This window comes from Pan troglodytes, chromosome 11 (assembly GCF_028858775.2).
Source record: "Pan troglodytes isolate AG18354 chromosome 11, NHGRI_mPanTro3-v2.0_pri, whole genome shotgun sequence".
NCBI lineage: Eukaryota > Metazoa > Chordata > Mammalia > Primates > Hominidae > Pan > Pan troglodytes.
The window spans coordinates 87,803,876-87,820,642 of record NC_072409.2 but is presented as its reverse complement, the minus strand read 5'-3'; the positions used below and the strand labels follow the sequence as shown (position 1 = coordinate 87,820,642).

General features: G+C 41.8%; 2 protein-coding genes across 3 annotated transcripts in view; one reads left to right on the top strand and one right to left on the bottom strand.

Moving 5' to 3' along the window:
- LINGO2 (leucine rich repeat and Ig domain containing 2) overlaps positions 1 to 16,767 on the bottom strand; it is a 322,133-nt gene that overhangs the window by 186,578 nt on the left and 118,788 nt on the right. Inside the window, exon 1 of one of the 2 annotated variants that reach the window (XM_063787900.1) lies at positions 3,495 to 3,585. The exons of the other annotated variant lie outside the window; for it this stretch is intronic. The gene's annotated coding sequence lies outside the window, so the exon portion shown is untranslated. Of the gene's footprint in view, positions 1 to 3,494; positions 3,586 to 16,767 lie in introns of those variants that run through there. 2 annotated transcript variants of the gene reach the window in all.
- On the top strand, positions 5,539 to 11,070 carry LOC104007838 (putative UPF0607 protein ENSP00000383144). Its single transcript, XM_054658002.1, has one exon. The coding sequence runs from the start codon at positions 5,856 to 5,858 to the stop codon at positions 6,879 to 6,881; it is 1,026 nt and encodes a 341-aa protein (XP_054513977.1). The 5' UTR covers positions 5,539 to 5,855; the 3' UTR covers positions 6,882 to 11,070.

The window sequence follows — 16,767 nt, the reverse complement described above, 5'->3', positions numbered from 1 at the left end:
TGTTACTGCTAGATCTGGATTTGAATCCTAGTTGCAAGTTATGTAGCAATGGGTGAGATTCTGATCTCACTTTTCTATAAAAACTTCATAGGATTTTTTGTTGTTGTTCAGGATTAAATAACATATTTCATGTCCATAGCAAAGGGGCTGGCTCAGAAAAAAAATGGTAGATAATTCTTTTCAAATAAATTAATTACCTCATTAATTGTATTTACATATCTGAAGAAAGACTAGGTTAACTAATGAAAAGATTGAAAGAGAATCTCAGTGTATATTAGTAATTGGCTAGCATTGACTTAAGAAGATAATTCCCTGATTCCTTTATTGTGGGGATTTTGAGTTGATTGACAGAACTATCCCAACGCCTGATGATTCCATCTGGTAGGTCAAGGATGCTAGCCCTTTATGTCCCATTAATTTCATTGATCTGGCTCCCTGTTTGCCAAGTAAACCTCTACTATTATTTTTGTTTGTTTGTTTTGCCTGTTTATGATCATTTCCCTAGCTGGAGTGGGTATACTGACTAGATAACTTAACAGTTGGTTTAGTTGGCAGTCAATTCTCATTATAAATCAACTTTCTATGCTGGTCTATGGGGAGTTTTGTTATTGAAAAGTCTATTTCAGTAGATTTCAATCTGATCAATTGCAGATGCATTGACAAAAATTAAATTTCTGGAACTGTAAAGCTAAGGGTGGGACTCTAAGCTAACTATTTGTCCACATCTTACCTGCAGAGGCTCTAAATAAGTGGTAAGCTAGTCCTACTTAGGAATCACCATCATTTTCTATAACTGCTACAAAAGCATTAAATTTGAAGAAATGCCAAAATTTGATATCTACATTAGATCCTTTGACTTTATGTCCCAGTGGAATAGTTAAAACAATCTGAATTTGCTGCATTTATTGAATAGTCCTGGAGAGTCAAAGAAAGCACAAATGGTAAGTCAAATGTCAATTCTAAGGACTGGAATTGGATTCCAATTCTAAGAGTCATTGGATTGCTTTATATGGAGAAAGGATAAGTGCTATTTTGGATTTGCACAGATAATTTGCATCTTGAAATTGATAATCTCTTTTGTATGAAAGCCTGATAAAATCACATCTCTCAGTTTCAAGTAGCACAGGATCAGAGCAGTACAATAAATTGAAAGGAGCAGGAAAATGGGCAAATGGGCTTAAAGTAGTTAAGGAAATAGAGAGATGAACTAGTGAATCAAATTGCTCAACCTTTTTAATATGGACTGAATAATGACTAAGAAGAAGATGGTTTTCAGTTGGTTTTTGTGTATGAAACAGAAACCCCAAGGGAAAAGAGGTGTTTAACATAGAACAAACATGTATAAATAGAAGACCTGGTGATGAAAATGAGAAAAGGAAACTTTAGTGTCAATATCAAGTAAATTTTTCTAAGCATAAGAACTGCCTATTAGATTACTTAAATTGCTCATAAAAAAGGAAACCAATAACTCAAGTCTCAAGAAATATTTTAATCCAGAGAAAAAATTCAGTGAAACAGGAGGTAATTATTAAATCTTTTTGGTTATATTTATTTTTATAAAAACTTTTGTTGTGACTTCTTGCAGTAAGCATATGCTTAACTTAGAAGCATAAACTACTTGTGCAGGAGCACAGAGAGTCCTTTTTGGAATAAGGTTAATAATGGATATATTGAATGGTAGATAATGAAACAGGTAGGTACGTAGGCAGACAGATTGAGATAGATAAATGGTTGAACAGACAGAAAAATAAATAGATTAAATAGTTTGTATTTCTTAAAAAATTAATTGATCTTTAAAGCCCTTTAATAATTGCATAAAGGGTATTGTTTTTTGGAAATGTATGCTATTCTTGTGAGCTTGGGGGTAAATGGCATATATAATTTCAAATGAGAAAAATATACCTTTTTCCAGGACATCTCAAATGTAGGTTTGTCAGGCCTATTACAGTATTTCTCAAACCTAGCTACAAACTACAATCCCTTAGGATTCTTGTTAAAAATACAAATTCCCAAGATCTATACTAACCCATTGAATAAAAATCTTTAAAGAGAAAGGCCTGTGAATACGAAGTTTTAAAAAGTACTAGTGAGGTGCTTATATAAGATTTCTTGAATGTAACTACATCCACAGACAACATTCATAATGCCATCCATAATTCCAGGGTTAAGAGTTCCAATCTGTAAGCTTTTTCTGACTTAATTTTGGTCTTTGGAAAATAACTGATATACTTGATCTCCTGGAGTGTATTTTCAGTTCAGTTCCCTCAGAAAGAGTTGAAAGTCTACTATGTTTAAGTCTTTGCTAAGTGCTGGAAGATGGGGACAGAGTTAGAGGAGGTAGTAACAACAAGAGACAATGACAACAAAAAATGGGACTCCTGCCTACAAGGAGTTTACTGTCTGGTTTGGTAAACCGAAATAACAAAGACAAATTGAAGCCTATGCAAGACAGTATATGTGGCTATTAAAGAAGTACAACAAGGATGTAAAGAAGATTGAGATCAGTGATTGAGTTGCATCCCAGTTACAAAAACTGGATGGACTTCTGCATCTCATTTAGTCTAGTGGGGTGGATATTTTGCAGTGGAAACTTTTGAAAGGTGAGATTTTAATACCCAGTATTAAATCCTCTGAAAGAAATGAACGCAATAGAGGCAGGAATGTGCATGAGGTGCTTTCTGGTCATCAAGGAGACCATCTAAGCAGAGCAAAATGTCACCTCTTCTCTTTTCTCCATCCATCACTACATTGTCACAGTGTTCTCTGAACCAAGATTATGCAGAAAATTAGGCCACAGTAAGAAATGTTCTGCTCTTATGTGGGTTCAAAAGGTAGGGACATGAGGAAGCTTTAAGGGTTACTTACTAGAAGCTCAAAGTGTGCGAGGAAGGCAAGCGTTGCACATAGTGGGGGTTGAATACAGTGATACATGCAAGGAGTTTCTGACACATGGGATAATTTGTAGTCTAAACTATGAGGTACTATGAATTTATTTGCATACTTTGGGTATTTTAGGCAATTCTCTAATGTTGCAAAACGGGAACTAGCCTATAAAATAATATGTTTATATAGTATTTTCTAAGAACATCAAATTGTTTCCTCAAGACTACCACATTATCATCTATTTTTAAAAGATGAATTTTGATTTATAGTTAGAGTCAGGACTGGCTGTCTGTACTCTAATTCAGTTCTGAGATGCGCTTCTGACCTATTTTTGTGAACACTTGGAAAACATCTGCTCCAGATTTGAGAAAACTATGTGTTAATTTTTTTCTTCTCTCTCTCCTTCTCTCCCTCCCTCACTTCTCTTCCTCCCTCCTTCTCCCTCTCTCTCTCATCTTGCTGGATGTGAAATTTGAACCAAGAGTCATTAAGCTTCCTGTCTTACCCATTCTTTACACAGTTTTTATACAATTTTAAACATTAAAAGGTCTTCTTTTTTTCTTTCACAAATACCTTCAGCAAAAGTGGCAGAAACTAATTGATAATCTTACCTAGGCTCAATACTCCAGGATTACTTGATCGAAATTCTTCCCCTTAAGACCGCTTCTCTTCCCCAGGCTACCCAGGTCTGAGGCTCTTTGGCTGATTTGCTCTGTGCTAAGGGAAGCCCGGATCTCCATGTCTTTGGTGAGCAGACAGATGGAAAGGGCCACAGTTGTACAGCATTGTCAAAAATGATTTAATAAAGTTCTACTTTTGATTTTTAAATAGAATCTCAAGAGAAAGTATTTTCCCACTCAGCCTTGTGTGATGTCATTCACAGCAGAAGCACACAGCCCTCATTGGTTATGAACTGCCAGCTGTACCACAATCAGCCCCCTTCAGATGTAACTGCCCACAGGTCAAGAGAAAGCAGTCAGTCTTAAACTTGGCTTGAATAGTCAACTGAGTTTTTGCTGTCCCTGGGCCCTAAAATCCCTGCTTTCATGATGTGTCAGAACTAGGAAGGAGAAGAGCCAGCAAAAAATTAATAATTTCAGAATAAAAACTATAGAGTTATTTATCCTAAAAGAAACTAATAAAATAAATACACACTAGTTAGACTAATCTAGCAAAAGACAGAGAAAGTACAAATATTGATTGTGGTTTGGTAAAGAGGAAAGAATTGCAGCTATAGAGGAAATTAAATATTTGAAAACCTAGATAAAGTAATTGATTTTTTAGAAAAACATAAACTACCAAAATTTACTTAAGTGGTAAAAATCTTTTTTTTTTAACTTTTTGCCTTTTAATAATATCTTTGAACATAGATGGTTTCAATTCTCCAATAACAAGATGTAGAGTGCCCAAATGGCTTTTCATACATGTTTCCCTAGTCCAGACACCCAAGAGTATGTCCCTCTCTTGGGCATAAGAAAACCTAGAGTTATATTTAGGGCATCATGTGTGGTGAATAGTTGACCGAGCTGGCATGCTCACAATGACCAAATTATGTTTGTCATATTTTAATCCAATACGTTGATCTACTATGAACTTGTAAATAATGTATTTGCTTTCTAGACACATTCCAGGAAGACCAGAGAAACTGACTTTTATCCATATGGAATAATCCACTGGCAAATTTCTTTTAGGACAGACCAAAGCTGATCTAGAACATAATCTTTACATACTTGGATCCTTCCCATCAGACAAGAAAGAACATCTGGGGTGAAAGGCTCCATTGGAAGAGCAATGTGGGATGGTGCTGTGCTGACAACTGGTAGTTCCTGCCCTACATCTTTGTAGAGGACTGGAGCCCAGAACATGCCATGGTCAACTTGTATGTTGAAGTGAAGACCTCCTTTGAGGTGTTCATGTGCTTATTACAGATATGCCATGGTGCTAAGTACCCCAGGACTACAGGAAAAAATAAGAATAGATGCTGTATCCATGATCATGAGGCACACAGGCCAGAGCGCCAGCTGTGGAATCGCACAGCCTGGGTTCAAAGCCTGGCTGGGCCATGACCACCTGAATGACCTGAGGAATGGTCTCAGGCAAATTTGTAAAAAGTGGAGACCCTGCCTGCCAGGGAGGCATGTCGTAAGAGGCGCATCCAGTCAGATCAGGGCACCGCGTCCTCTCTTTGGAAACCTGCAGAGCGAGGCTGGTGGCCCTTGAGGCCGTGGCAGCCATGGAGAAGGCGGGCCTGGCTCCAGGCGGCACAGAGGCACTGGAGAGGCCCCGGGGGAACCTGGCGGGATCTGGCTGGTCCTGTGCTCTGCTTCCAGGTTCTGGCCCTGTAACCCGGGGGACAGGGCCGGCCAAGACAGGGCCACTGGGTGCCAGCCAGCACCTGGGCCAGGCGCCAGGCGGAAGGGCTCTGGCGGATCAGCCCCGCACCCCCAACAGCCCCACGGGGGGGCCCATCCAGGGCCACACAACTGCCCCCAGGAGCAGGACATCCCTGAGGCTAGAGTCCAGCTGGACCGGTGGAAGGGTCTCACCCTTTGCCCTTTGACTCCTCTTGTAGGCACCCTCGCTGGGCTCCTAAGCACTCCTCCACACCCTGGCTCTGTCACCAGCCCCATAGTGATGTCATAAACTCCCAGATGCCCAGTGTGCACTCGGCCACAGAGAAGTGGGTGACTTAGGAGTATCCTCTCCACTTCTGACCCTTAGTTTCGTCTGTGCACAACTCGCTCAAAATAGGCAACTCACTAAGCGTATTTTGTTCCTGGTTCCGCCGCAGGTCTTGGCCATGCCATCGGCAACCTGCTCGTCTTGTCCATGAGGCCTTCCCAGCTGGCCGGGCTCACCCCGCGGCTCCTGCACCTGTGCCTGCCCCAGGAATCTGGGGCCGTTTCCCACTCCTCTTCAACCGTCAGCGACATCTTGGGCCTTCTTTTCCAGTCAGGTGGGACGGCGCCCCTATGAGGCTGTGTCTTATCCCTCGGAACACGGGCACCCCACAGAGGGTCCTGCCTTCTGTGGTCTGGAGCGCCCCCTCGAGGAAGAAACCCGTGCTGTCTGCTCACAACTCCATGATGTTTGAACACTTCAGCCCCGTGAGGATCCCTCATCTCAGAGGCAAATTTAACCTTCAACTTCCTTCATTAGATGAGCAGGTGATCCCAGCCAGGCTCCCGAAGACGGAGGTGAGGGCAGAAGAGCCCAAAGAAGCAATGGAGGTGAAAGACCAGGTAGAGACCCAGGGGCAGGAGGACAATAAAAGGGGCCCCTGTAGCAATGGGGAAGCAGCCTCCACCTCTCGGCCCCTGGGGACTCAGGGAAACCTCACTTCCTCCTGGTACAATCCCAGGCCCTTGGAGGGAAATGTCCACCTCAAGAGCTTGACAGAAAAGAATCAGACTGACAAGGCCCAGGTGCATGTAGTGAGTTTCTACTCCAAGGGCCACGGAGTCACCAGTTCACACAGCCCTGCTGGAGGCATCCTTCCCTTTGGGAAGCCTGACCCACTTCCAACAGTGCTCCCTGCCCCTGTTCCGGGCTGCTCCCTGTGGCCAGAGAAGGCAGCCTTGAAGGTGCTGGGTAAAGACCACCTGCCCGGCTCTCCAGGCTTGCTGATGGTGGGGGAGGACATGCAGCCCAAGGATCCTGCAGCTCTTGGATCAAGTAGGTCTTCTCCACCCAGAGCTGCCGGCCACAGGCCCCACAAAAGAAAACTGTCGGGGCCACTGCTGCAGCTGCAACCGACCCCTCCCCTGCAACTGAGGTGGGATAGAGACGAGGGGCCCCCACCAGCTAACCTTCCATGTCTATCTCCTGAGGCACTGTTGGTGGGTCAGGCTTCCCAAAGAGAAGGACGCCTCCAGCAGGGCAACATGCATAAGAACGTGAGAGTGTTAAGTAGAACATCAAAATTCAGGAGACTAAGACAGCTGCTTAGGAGGAGAAAGAAGAGACGGCAAGGCAGGCTTGGTGGCTCACGCCTGTAATCCAGCACTTTGGGAGGCCCAGGCGGGTGGATCAGGAGGTCAAGAAATTAAGACCTGAGGAGCATCTCTGCCTGCACCATCTGGGAAGTGAGGAGCGCCTCTGCCCGGCTGCTCCACCGTCTGGGAAGTGACGAGCGCCTCTGCCCAGCCGCCCCACCGTCTGGGAAGTGAGGAGCGCCTCTGCCCGGCTGCTCCACCATCTGGGAAGTGAGGAGCGCCTCTGCCTGGCCACCGCACCATCTGGGCAGTGAGGAGCGCCTCTGCCCGGCCCCCGCCTTCTCTGGGAAGTGACGAGCGCCTCTGCCCGGCCACCTCACAGTCTGGGAAGTGAGGAGCACCTCTGCCCGGGCCCTGCCCCGTCTGGGCAGTGAGGAGTGCCTCTGGAGGCCGCCGCCCTGTCTGGGAAGTGAGCAGTGCCTCTGCCCGGCTGCCGTCCTGTCTGCGAAGTGAGGAGTGCCTCTGCCCGGCCCCCTTACACTCGGGGAAGTGAGGAACGCTTCTGCCTGGCCACTGCCCTGTCTGGGAAGTGAGGAGCGCCTCTGCCCAGCTGCCCACCATCTGGGAATTGAGGAGGAGCACCGCCTCTGCCCGGCCTCCACCCCATCTGGGAAGTGACGAGCACCTCTGCCCGGCCGCCTCACGGTATGGGAAGTGAGGAGTGCCTCTGCCCAGCTGCCACCCTGTCTGGGAAGTAACGAGCGCCTATGCCTCGCCGCTGTCCTGTCTGCAAAGTGAGGAGTGCCTCTGCCCGGCCCCCTTACACTCTGGGAAGTGAGGAATGCTTCTGCCTGGCCACTGCCCTGTCTGGGAAGTGAGGAGCGCCTCTGCCCAGCTGCCCATCATCTGGGAATTGAGGAGGAGCACCGCCTCTGCCCGGCCTCCACCCCATCTGGGAAGTGACGAGCACCTCTGCCTGGCTGCCTCATGGTATGGGAAGTGAGGAGCACCTCTGCCCAGCCGCTGCCCTGTCTGGGAAGTAAGGAGCACCTATGCCTCGCCGCCGTCCTGTCTGCGAAGTGAGGAGTGCCTCTGCCCGGCCTCCTCACCGTCTGGGAAATGAGGAGCGCCTCTGCCTTGCCGCCATCCTGTCTGCGAAGTGAGGAGTGCCTCTGCCCGGCCTCCTCACCATCTGGGAAATGAGGAGCGCCTCTGCCTGGCCACCATCCCATCTGGGAAGTGAGGAGTGCTTCTGCCCAGCCGCCGCCCTGTCTGGAAAGTGAGGAGCACCTCTGCCTGGCCCCCTCACCGTTTGTAAGGGAGGAGCGCCTCTGCCCAGCCCCTGCATCCTCTGGGAAGTGAGGAGCGCCTCTGCCCAGCCCCTGCATCCTCTGGGAAGTGAGGAGCGCCTCTGCCCAGCCCCCTCACCATCTGGGAAGTGAGGAGCGTCTCTGCCCAGCTGCTGTGCAACCTTCCAAGTGTGAAGTGACAGTCTTGTGTGTGATCTTTCTGCCCTCCCCAAGTTTGCATTTTCGACATTGAAGTTTACTTTTTACTTAAAAAAAAAGGAGATTGAGATCATTCTGGCCAACATGGTGAAACTCCATCTCTACTGAAAATACAAAAATTAGGCTGGCATGGCGGCTTGTGCCTGTGGTCCCAGCTACTCGGGAGGCTGAGGCAGGAGAATGGCTTGAACCCGGGAGGTGGAGGTTGCAGTGAGCCGAGATCGCACCACTGCACTCCAGCCTGGTGACAGAGCAAGATTCCGTCCTGAAACAATGTTGTAGTTGAGAGCAGGATGGTCTTTTGAGACAGGAGGAACAAGAGGTTCTGGTTGCCACTCTTCAATCAGTTCTTCTTTTTCCTCGACTGTCAGATCAGATCGTTCTTGTAATTTGCAAGTCTTAGAGAAAAGAAGTCTGATTATCCAGAGTATCAGAATCCCTTCCAAAATAAGATGGTAAGCAGGAGCCTCGTAAAGCGCCTGTACCATCTCCACCAGAACCCACTGCTCCATGGCGGTCGCCATAGTTAGTCGCTTCCTAAGTGGTAAAAATCTTAAACAGGTCAATAATCATAGAGGATATTAAGAATGTCAGAGAGCTACTTCCTGAAATATTGCCAAACTTAATTTCAAATTTAAATTCTTTTATCCTTAAAGAAACACATAATTGCAAAGCCTTTTAGAGTAATTCAGAATAGAACAAAATTAAGGACGATTCCTGATTATTTTGAAAGCCAGAGTAACACTAATACCAAATCCTGAGAAAGTAAATACTCGAGAGAAAATTGTATAAGTTCACTTGCTATGATGAGTTAAAGAAAAACCTAAATAAGACCCAACAGTACATTGCAATAATAACATATTATGACCAAGAGTGGTTTATTCTTGAATAGCAAAGATGTTTTCATATTAGGAAATCAATAACTATAATTCATTATAGTAATAGATTGATAGAAAAAAGACTAAAAACTCCTTTAATATATGCGTAAGAGGAATTTAATAAAATCCAACATTCTTTCCTAATAAAAATCTTGAATAAGTATGGATTATGTTATGCTTTCTTAACTAAATGTGAATTTATATTTATACATACACACGTATATACAAATTATATACACATATCAAAAGATCAATATAAAATAATAAAGGTCATATGATATTTAGATTGAATGGTAATATTTTAGAACTACTGCAAATCAAGTCAAGATCAACTTAAGATTATCTTTTATCACCAGTGCTATTTAATATAATTCAAGATGTGCTGACGAATATAATTAGAAAATAGTATTATGACTATTTAAATAAAGGAAATATTGTAATCATTTGAAGTTGATAGGATTTTGTTACTAGAAAACTCAAAACAATGAAATAAAATTAAAATTAATAAAACTTTTAAGAGTTTTTTTATATTCTAAATGATGACTCAGAAAAATTTACTGAAATAATCCCACCAATTATGGCAATAAGACTATAAAATTCTTGAGACTAAATTTAATAAGAACTATGAAGTTTGTAAAAAGTATAAATTAATGAAGAATTGAATAGATGGATATTTTCAATCTTGGACTAGATGATTTAACATTTTAAAGACACCAATATTTCCTACATTCATATAGAAACGAAATGCAATTCCACATAAAATACCAACAACATTATTTTTAGGCTGATTTAGAAGAAAGTGTCATGAGGGCTTAATAACCCTACCAAATATAAGATATACTAATATTGATTAATAAAGTATAGAACTGGCAAAAGAATAGGCCGATTAATGGATGCTATAGTTTGGATATTTAACCTTCAAATCCCATGTTGAAATTTGATCCCCAGTGTTGGAGTTGGGACCTAGTTGTTTGGGTCATGGGAGTGGATCCCTCATGAATAGATTCATGCCTTCTCTGGGTTCAGGGTTCGGGGAGGCAGTGAGGGATTTCTCACTGTGTTAGTTCCTAAGAAAGCTAGTTGTTAAAAAGAGCCTGGCAACTCTTGTCTCTCTCTCTCTCTTGCTTTCTTTCTCGCCATGTGACCTCTGCACACATTGGCTCCTCTTCCGTTTCCGCCATGAGAGGAAGCGCACTGAGGCTCTCCTCAGCTGCAGATGCCAGCGCCACGGTTCTTTCACAGACAGCAGAACTGTGGGGCAGCCAACAAACCTCTTTTCTTTATAAATTACCCAGTCTCAGTTATTTCTTTATAGCAACACAAACAGGATAAGCCCAAGTGGAATGAAACAAAAAGAGAGAACCTCACAATAAACTCAAATATATACAAGAACGCAACATGTATAAAAATGACATTTTGGATTACTGGAAAAATAGCTATTTGCTAAATGTCAATAGGACAACTGGAAGCTTTTTGAAACAAGTAAAACTGGAGCTTTACTTCATTCCCTACTCAAAATTCAGAGTGGAACAAATAATTAAATGTAAAAAAATAAAAATGCAACATACTAGGAGCAAACTTAAATCAATATTTTTGAAACTTGGGGACAGAAAATGCTTGAAACATGACAACATGTGAAAGACATAAAGAAAATAACTGATAAATCTAAATAATAAAAATCAAAATCACCTGTCAGTCTTCCTTAAACAACATAAACTGATGGGCAACAACTTTGGAAGAAAAGAATACAATATAATTAGAAACTCCAGGACTAATTGCATGATATACAAAATGCCTAAATATCAATGAAGAAAAGATAAATAACCCCCGATGCTCAATATTATTAATAAAGTTATGAAAATTTAATCAGAGAGTTCACTATTCATCTATCAGAGAAGCAAAATGTTTGTGTCCTATAAGACATTTGTTGTTCCTGGGAGTGTAAATTTGCACAATTTCCCAAAAGGCAATTTGGCATATCTAGTAAAATAAATATCAATAATTTTGACCTGTTAATTTTATTTAATTAACATTTGCATAAGTGCAGAAACGTGTATACTGAAAAATCCTTGTTACTTTTTTTGTCTAATTGTGAAGTATTGGAAATTGCCTGAATCCCCACTAGTGAAGTTTGCACATATATGTTATGCTGAATGTGTATATATGGAGATAGATCTCTATATGCAGCAATAAAAATAATTCTAATATATACTATATTAGGTCTATATCTAGACCTTGTCTAGATTATTTATTGCTGTAACCCAGAGCCTAGAACATTACCTACTTATTGATGTTCAGTACATTTCTTCCACATGGAATGAACAAAAGTCTTGTTGTTACATGCCAAAAGTAAATTTTAAAATAGAATGCAACCCAAAATCACATATTTATAAAAAGTCTGTCTCTTCAACATTTGACCAAAGTGATTCCAGTGGTCTTTACTTCAGAAATTTCCCATTTCGAGTTCGTCAATTTTTAAACGTTTTCTAATTGTTAAAATAACCATGCAATTATGTGATTAAAATATTGAAATATGAAAAGAAGAGAGCACTCCTCTATTCCTTTATACCAGAGCTATGCTATTTGGTGTTACCTAAACTTACATTCCTTGTGATTAAATTAATAATTAAACAGTAAGATATTACAGTACAGACAGGGGGATACTATATCCTAGGAAGGAAAAAAGATGAGCATGATTAAATTTCATTAAGGAAAGCAAATACAATTGGGACAAGGCTTACCTCAACTTCATGAATTAAGGTTTACTAATCACTTTTACATACACATTTGTTAAATTATTACATTATTTGCACCATAGAGATGAGATGAATAATGCTTAGAAAGACTCATCATTTTTAATGGAGAATCAAGACTTGAACTTGCTTTAATACTCCATTCATTTGCTATAGCTCTGACAACCATCCCCATAAAGCAGGTGCCTCTAGCTGAGGAGACTATCTTTTTGGGTGATAGAGAAGACAGAGGTAAAGGAAGTGGGTTGGATGAGGGAATCCACATTTCTATCAAAGACATAATTGTATAGCCTGCTATTTATTACTATGAGATTTTATGCGCTTGTCATATTTTTTTACCCATAAAGAAAATTGGAGACATTGGGTCATAATATTAAGACGTTTTCCTACTCAAAATAAAGTTCACCCCCTTCTCTGTTGGGCCACAATTCAATTGAAAATATTATAAATCAAAGATGAACACATGCAGATCCAAATGGACATAAATATGCTATTTCCATTTCTGTACTGTTTGGTCTGCTTGGATACATGCCTATGAGTAGGTTTTTATTTATGAAGGCACAGGACAGATTGCATATTATTTTCCTGTAATGGAGGAAATGAGGGTTTATTCACAGAGTACTGTGTTTCTGGGCATCAAAATTACTTTCCACCTATTAAATCTCAGTGTTTCCACAACGAAGAGAAAACTTCTGTGCTCTAAAGAATGATAGTGTGCAATTTATAATCAAAGATTATGAATTTCCACTTTGCAGCATCCCCTTTTCAGACACCTATGGACTTTCAATATGTGTTGCAACTACACTTACTGAGATAATAATATCATCCTAGTAATGCCCTAATAGGATTACAAGGAAGAATACAATGTCAGGTTAGAATGAGATACAGTTTTTCTTGAATGAAGACATTTTTTAAAAACTCAAACTAGTTGTTTTATTTCTTATTTTTAGGAGAACATTTAGAAATAATTTGCTTTATGTTTTAAAAATCATGAATCACTAGCTGTTAGAAGGCAGAAGTGAAAATCATTGGTATATTGCAACTGCTGTTGAATTTTAATTTTCACTTGTGAATTCTAGTCAGAAATTCTTGTTATTGAAACTTGATGTATTGGTAGTTTATTGCAGACAAATCTTTCTGAGAGCATTAAGACTCATTAAAGAAAAGATAAGGAAAATATGCAAGCAACTGGCACATGGTGCTTTCCACCTTTGGGAAAACAAGGTTATCTTGATAATACACTCAATTCACTGTAAGAATCCAATTCTTTTTTGCTTAGACTTCCAGCAAATTCAACAACTCTGGAACCCAGCCAGGAATCTAGAAGTCATGGCAAACAAGGTCACATGCTGTGACCATGTGAGAAGCCACATGCTGTGTGAAACTGTCAGTCATGAAAAGTTATTCTTAGAAGAAAGTCCTATATCATCTCTTTAAGGTCTGTTGGCTTTTTCATTACACACAATCCTAGAAAGTCCTATTTCCTTATGTCTACTCCTGCTTTCCTTCACATTCTCTAGACAATAGTCAAAATGATCTTTTTAAAACACAAAACTGATCATGCTACTTCCTGCTTGAAAGCTTTGAACATAAGATATGCCCAAGATATGTTTGTGGAAATGAAGTTTTTTCTAAAATATGTTCCATGAACATGGCAGAATAAACATTAAGTCATATCTAACTGTTTACAATTATGAGACAAAATCAGCCCTGGATTTAGGAAATAGTTGGTTTAAGACTAATGCTATAGACTAAATGTGTCTTCCCAAAATTCCTGTTAAAATTCTAACTCTGAAGGTGATGGTATTAGGAAATAATGCCTTTGGGAAGTGATTATCTCATGAAGTCACAGTCCTCATGAATAGGATTCCTTTCATTATAAAATAGACCATAGGAAGTGCTTTCATCCTTTCCACCATGTGAGGACATGGCAAGAAAGTGCATTCTATGAACCAGGAAATGTGCCTTCTCCAGACACTGAATCATCAGGCAACTTGATCTTGGACTTCCCAGCCTCAGAACTGTGAGAAATAAATTTCTGTTGTCCACGAGACACTCAGCCTATGGTATTTTGTTATAGTAACCCAAACAAACCAAGACAACTTGTTACTACTGATTTTAATCCTTTCTTTTTAATGAATTATTCATTGCAATAGAAAAGATCATTATTGAGACAAGTATCTAAGAAGTTTGGGGGATTCTATGTTTGTTTTCTGGATCTAAATGATTTTTCTCATTTCGTCTTATGTACTTAATAGTTATATTTTGAGAATAATAATATCAGACATGCATGATTAGAAGGTCCAGCATATCCTCCCTAAACGTGAATAAGATCAGAAAATGTTGCTCCTTTCAACAGAAATGTGACATAATTCTGTGAGAGTAACCCCATTCTAAGGAATGGTTTGTAAAAATGCAGTAGATCCAATTAGAATTGTTAAAGAACCTACTATGCACCAGGCAGTGTGGTAGACATTTTAAAGTATTGACTCTCATTCTATCACTGAATATCTACATCCAATCTTATGACACAGGGATTTTTAATCCCAGTTTTGCAAATGAAGTACAGAGAGGTTTAACGTTTACTGGGAAAATAAGATGTCTCTAAAATCTCAGGTAGATGGAAACAATAATTGATGTATGCTTTTCTGTGTCCCCCAAAGTCTTAACTCATTTCAGCATTAACTCAAAAGTCCACAGTCAAAAGTCTCATCCGAGACAAGACAAATCCCTTCCACCTATGAGTCTGTAAAATCAAAAGCAAATTAGTTACTTCATAGATACAATGTGGGTAAAGGTATTGGTTAAATACAGCCATTCTAAATGGGAGAAATTGGCCAAAACAAAGGGGCCACAGGCCCCATGGCAGTCCGAAATCCAGCAGGGCAGTCACATCTTAAAGCTCTGAAATGATCTCCTTTGACTCCATGCTTTATATCCAGGTCATGCTGAAGCAAGAGGTGAGTTTCCATGGTCTTGGGCAGCTCCACCCCTGTGGCTTTGTAGGGTACAAGCTCCCCTTGGCTGCCTTTGTGGGCTGGTGTTGAGTGTGGCTTTTCCAGGTGCGTGGTGCAAACTGTCAGTGGATCTACCATTCTGGGTTCTGGAGGACAGTGGCCCTCTCCTTATAGCTCCACTAGGTGGTGCCCCAATAGGGAATCTGTGTGGGGTCTTCAACCCCACATTTCCCTTCTGCACTGCCCTAGCAGAGGTTCTCCATGAGGGCCCGCTCCTGCAGCAAACTTCTGCCTGGACATCCAGGCATTTCCATACATCTGAAAACTAGGCAGAGGTTCCCAAACCCCAGTTCTTGACTTCTGTGCACCCACAGGCTCAACACCATGTGGAAGCTGCCAAGGCTTGGGGCTTCCACCCTCTGAAGCCATGGTCCAAGCTCTACATGACCCCTTTCAGCCACAGCTGGAGCAGCTGAGATGTAGGGCACCAAGTCCCTAGGCTCCTTGATCCAGCACAGGGATACTGGGCCTGGCCCACAAAACCACTTTTTCCTTTTAGGTCTCTGGGCCTGTGATGCAAAGGGCTGCCATGAAGGCCTCTGACATGCCCTGGAGACATTTTCCCCATTGTATTGGGGATTAACATTTGGCTCCTTGTTACTTATGCAGATTTCTGCAGCTGGCTTGAATTTCTCCTCAGAAAATGATTTTTTTCTTTTCTATCATCCTGTGAGGCTGCAAATTTTCTGAACTTTTATGTTCTGCTTTCCTTATAAAACTGACTGACTTTAACAGCACCCAAGTCACCTCTTGAATGCTTTGCTGCTTAGAAATTTCTTCCAAGAGATACCCTAAATCATCTCTCTCAAGTTCAAGTACCACAACTCTCCAGGGCAGGGGCAAAATGCCACCAGTCTCAGGGAAGAGTCACCTTTGCTTCAGTTCCCAATAAGTTCCTCATCTCCATCTGAGACTACCTCAGCCTGGATTTCATTGTTGATATCAATATCAGCATTTTGGTCAAAGCCATTCAACACGTCTCTAGGGAGTTCCAAACTTCCCTACATTTTCCTGTCTTCTTCTGAGTCCTCCAAACTGTTCCAACCTCTGCCTGGTACCCAGTGTGAAAGTTGCTTCCACATTTTCGGGTATCTTTTCATCAGTGCCTTACTCTAATGGTACCAATTTACTATATTAGTCCATTTTCATGCTGCTAATAAAGACATGCCCAGTCTTTCCACATGGCTGGGGAGACCTCACAATCACGGCAGAAGGTGAAAGGCACATCTCACATGGTGGTAGATAGGAGAAGAGAGCTTGTGCAGGGAAATTCCCCTTTTTAAAACCATCAGATCTCATGAGACTTATTCGCTGTCACGAGAACAGCACGGGAAAGGCTTGCCCCTATGACTCAATTACCTCCCACTGGGTCCCTCCCACAACACGTGGGAATTCAAGATGAGATTTGGGTGGGTCGCAGCCAAACCATATCAAGTGCCAATAAAGAGTTCTCAGGTAAGAGAGAAAGTTATTAACGGAAGGTCAGAGAAAGGTGGGCTCTTAAAGTTGGTCAGGGAGTTTGAAGACAAAAGAAAAGCAGGCTTCCTCTCTCCCTAGCCTTTTCTTTCCTCAGCATCTCACAGGTCTTTCCTTCAGAGTGTCCCCTCCTCTCTCAAAATTGGATTAAAACTCAATCAGGGTTCAGTGGAGCACATCTAATAGACAAGGATGTGGGTGGGAGGGAGGCTTGTGTTATCATATCCCTAGGGTAACAATGAAGAGCCACCCTGGCACAGACAAGAGGGGGTTGCCCTTCCAATTGCTATTTCCACTTAGTGCTCCCCTGCATGGGT

Bases quoted from the DNA above. Each gene is read 5' to 3' on its own strand.
- LOC104007838 (XM_054658002.1), top strand. From the start codon at position 5,856: ATGAGGCTGTGTCTTATCCCTCGGAACACGGGCACCCCACAGAGGGTC.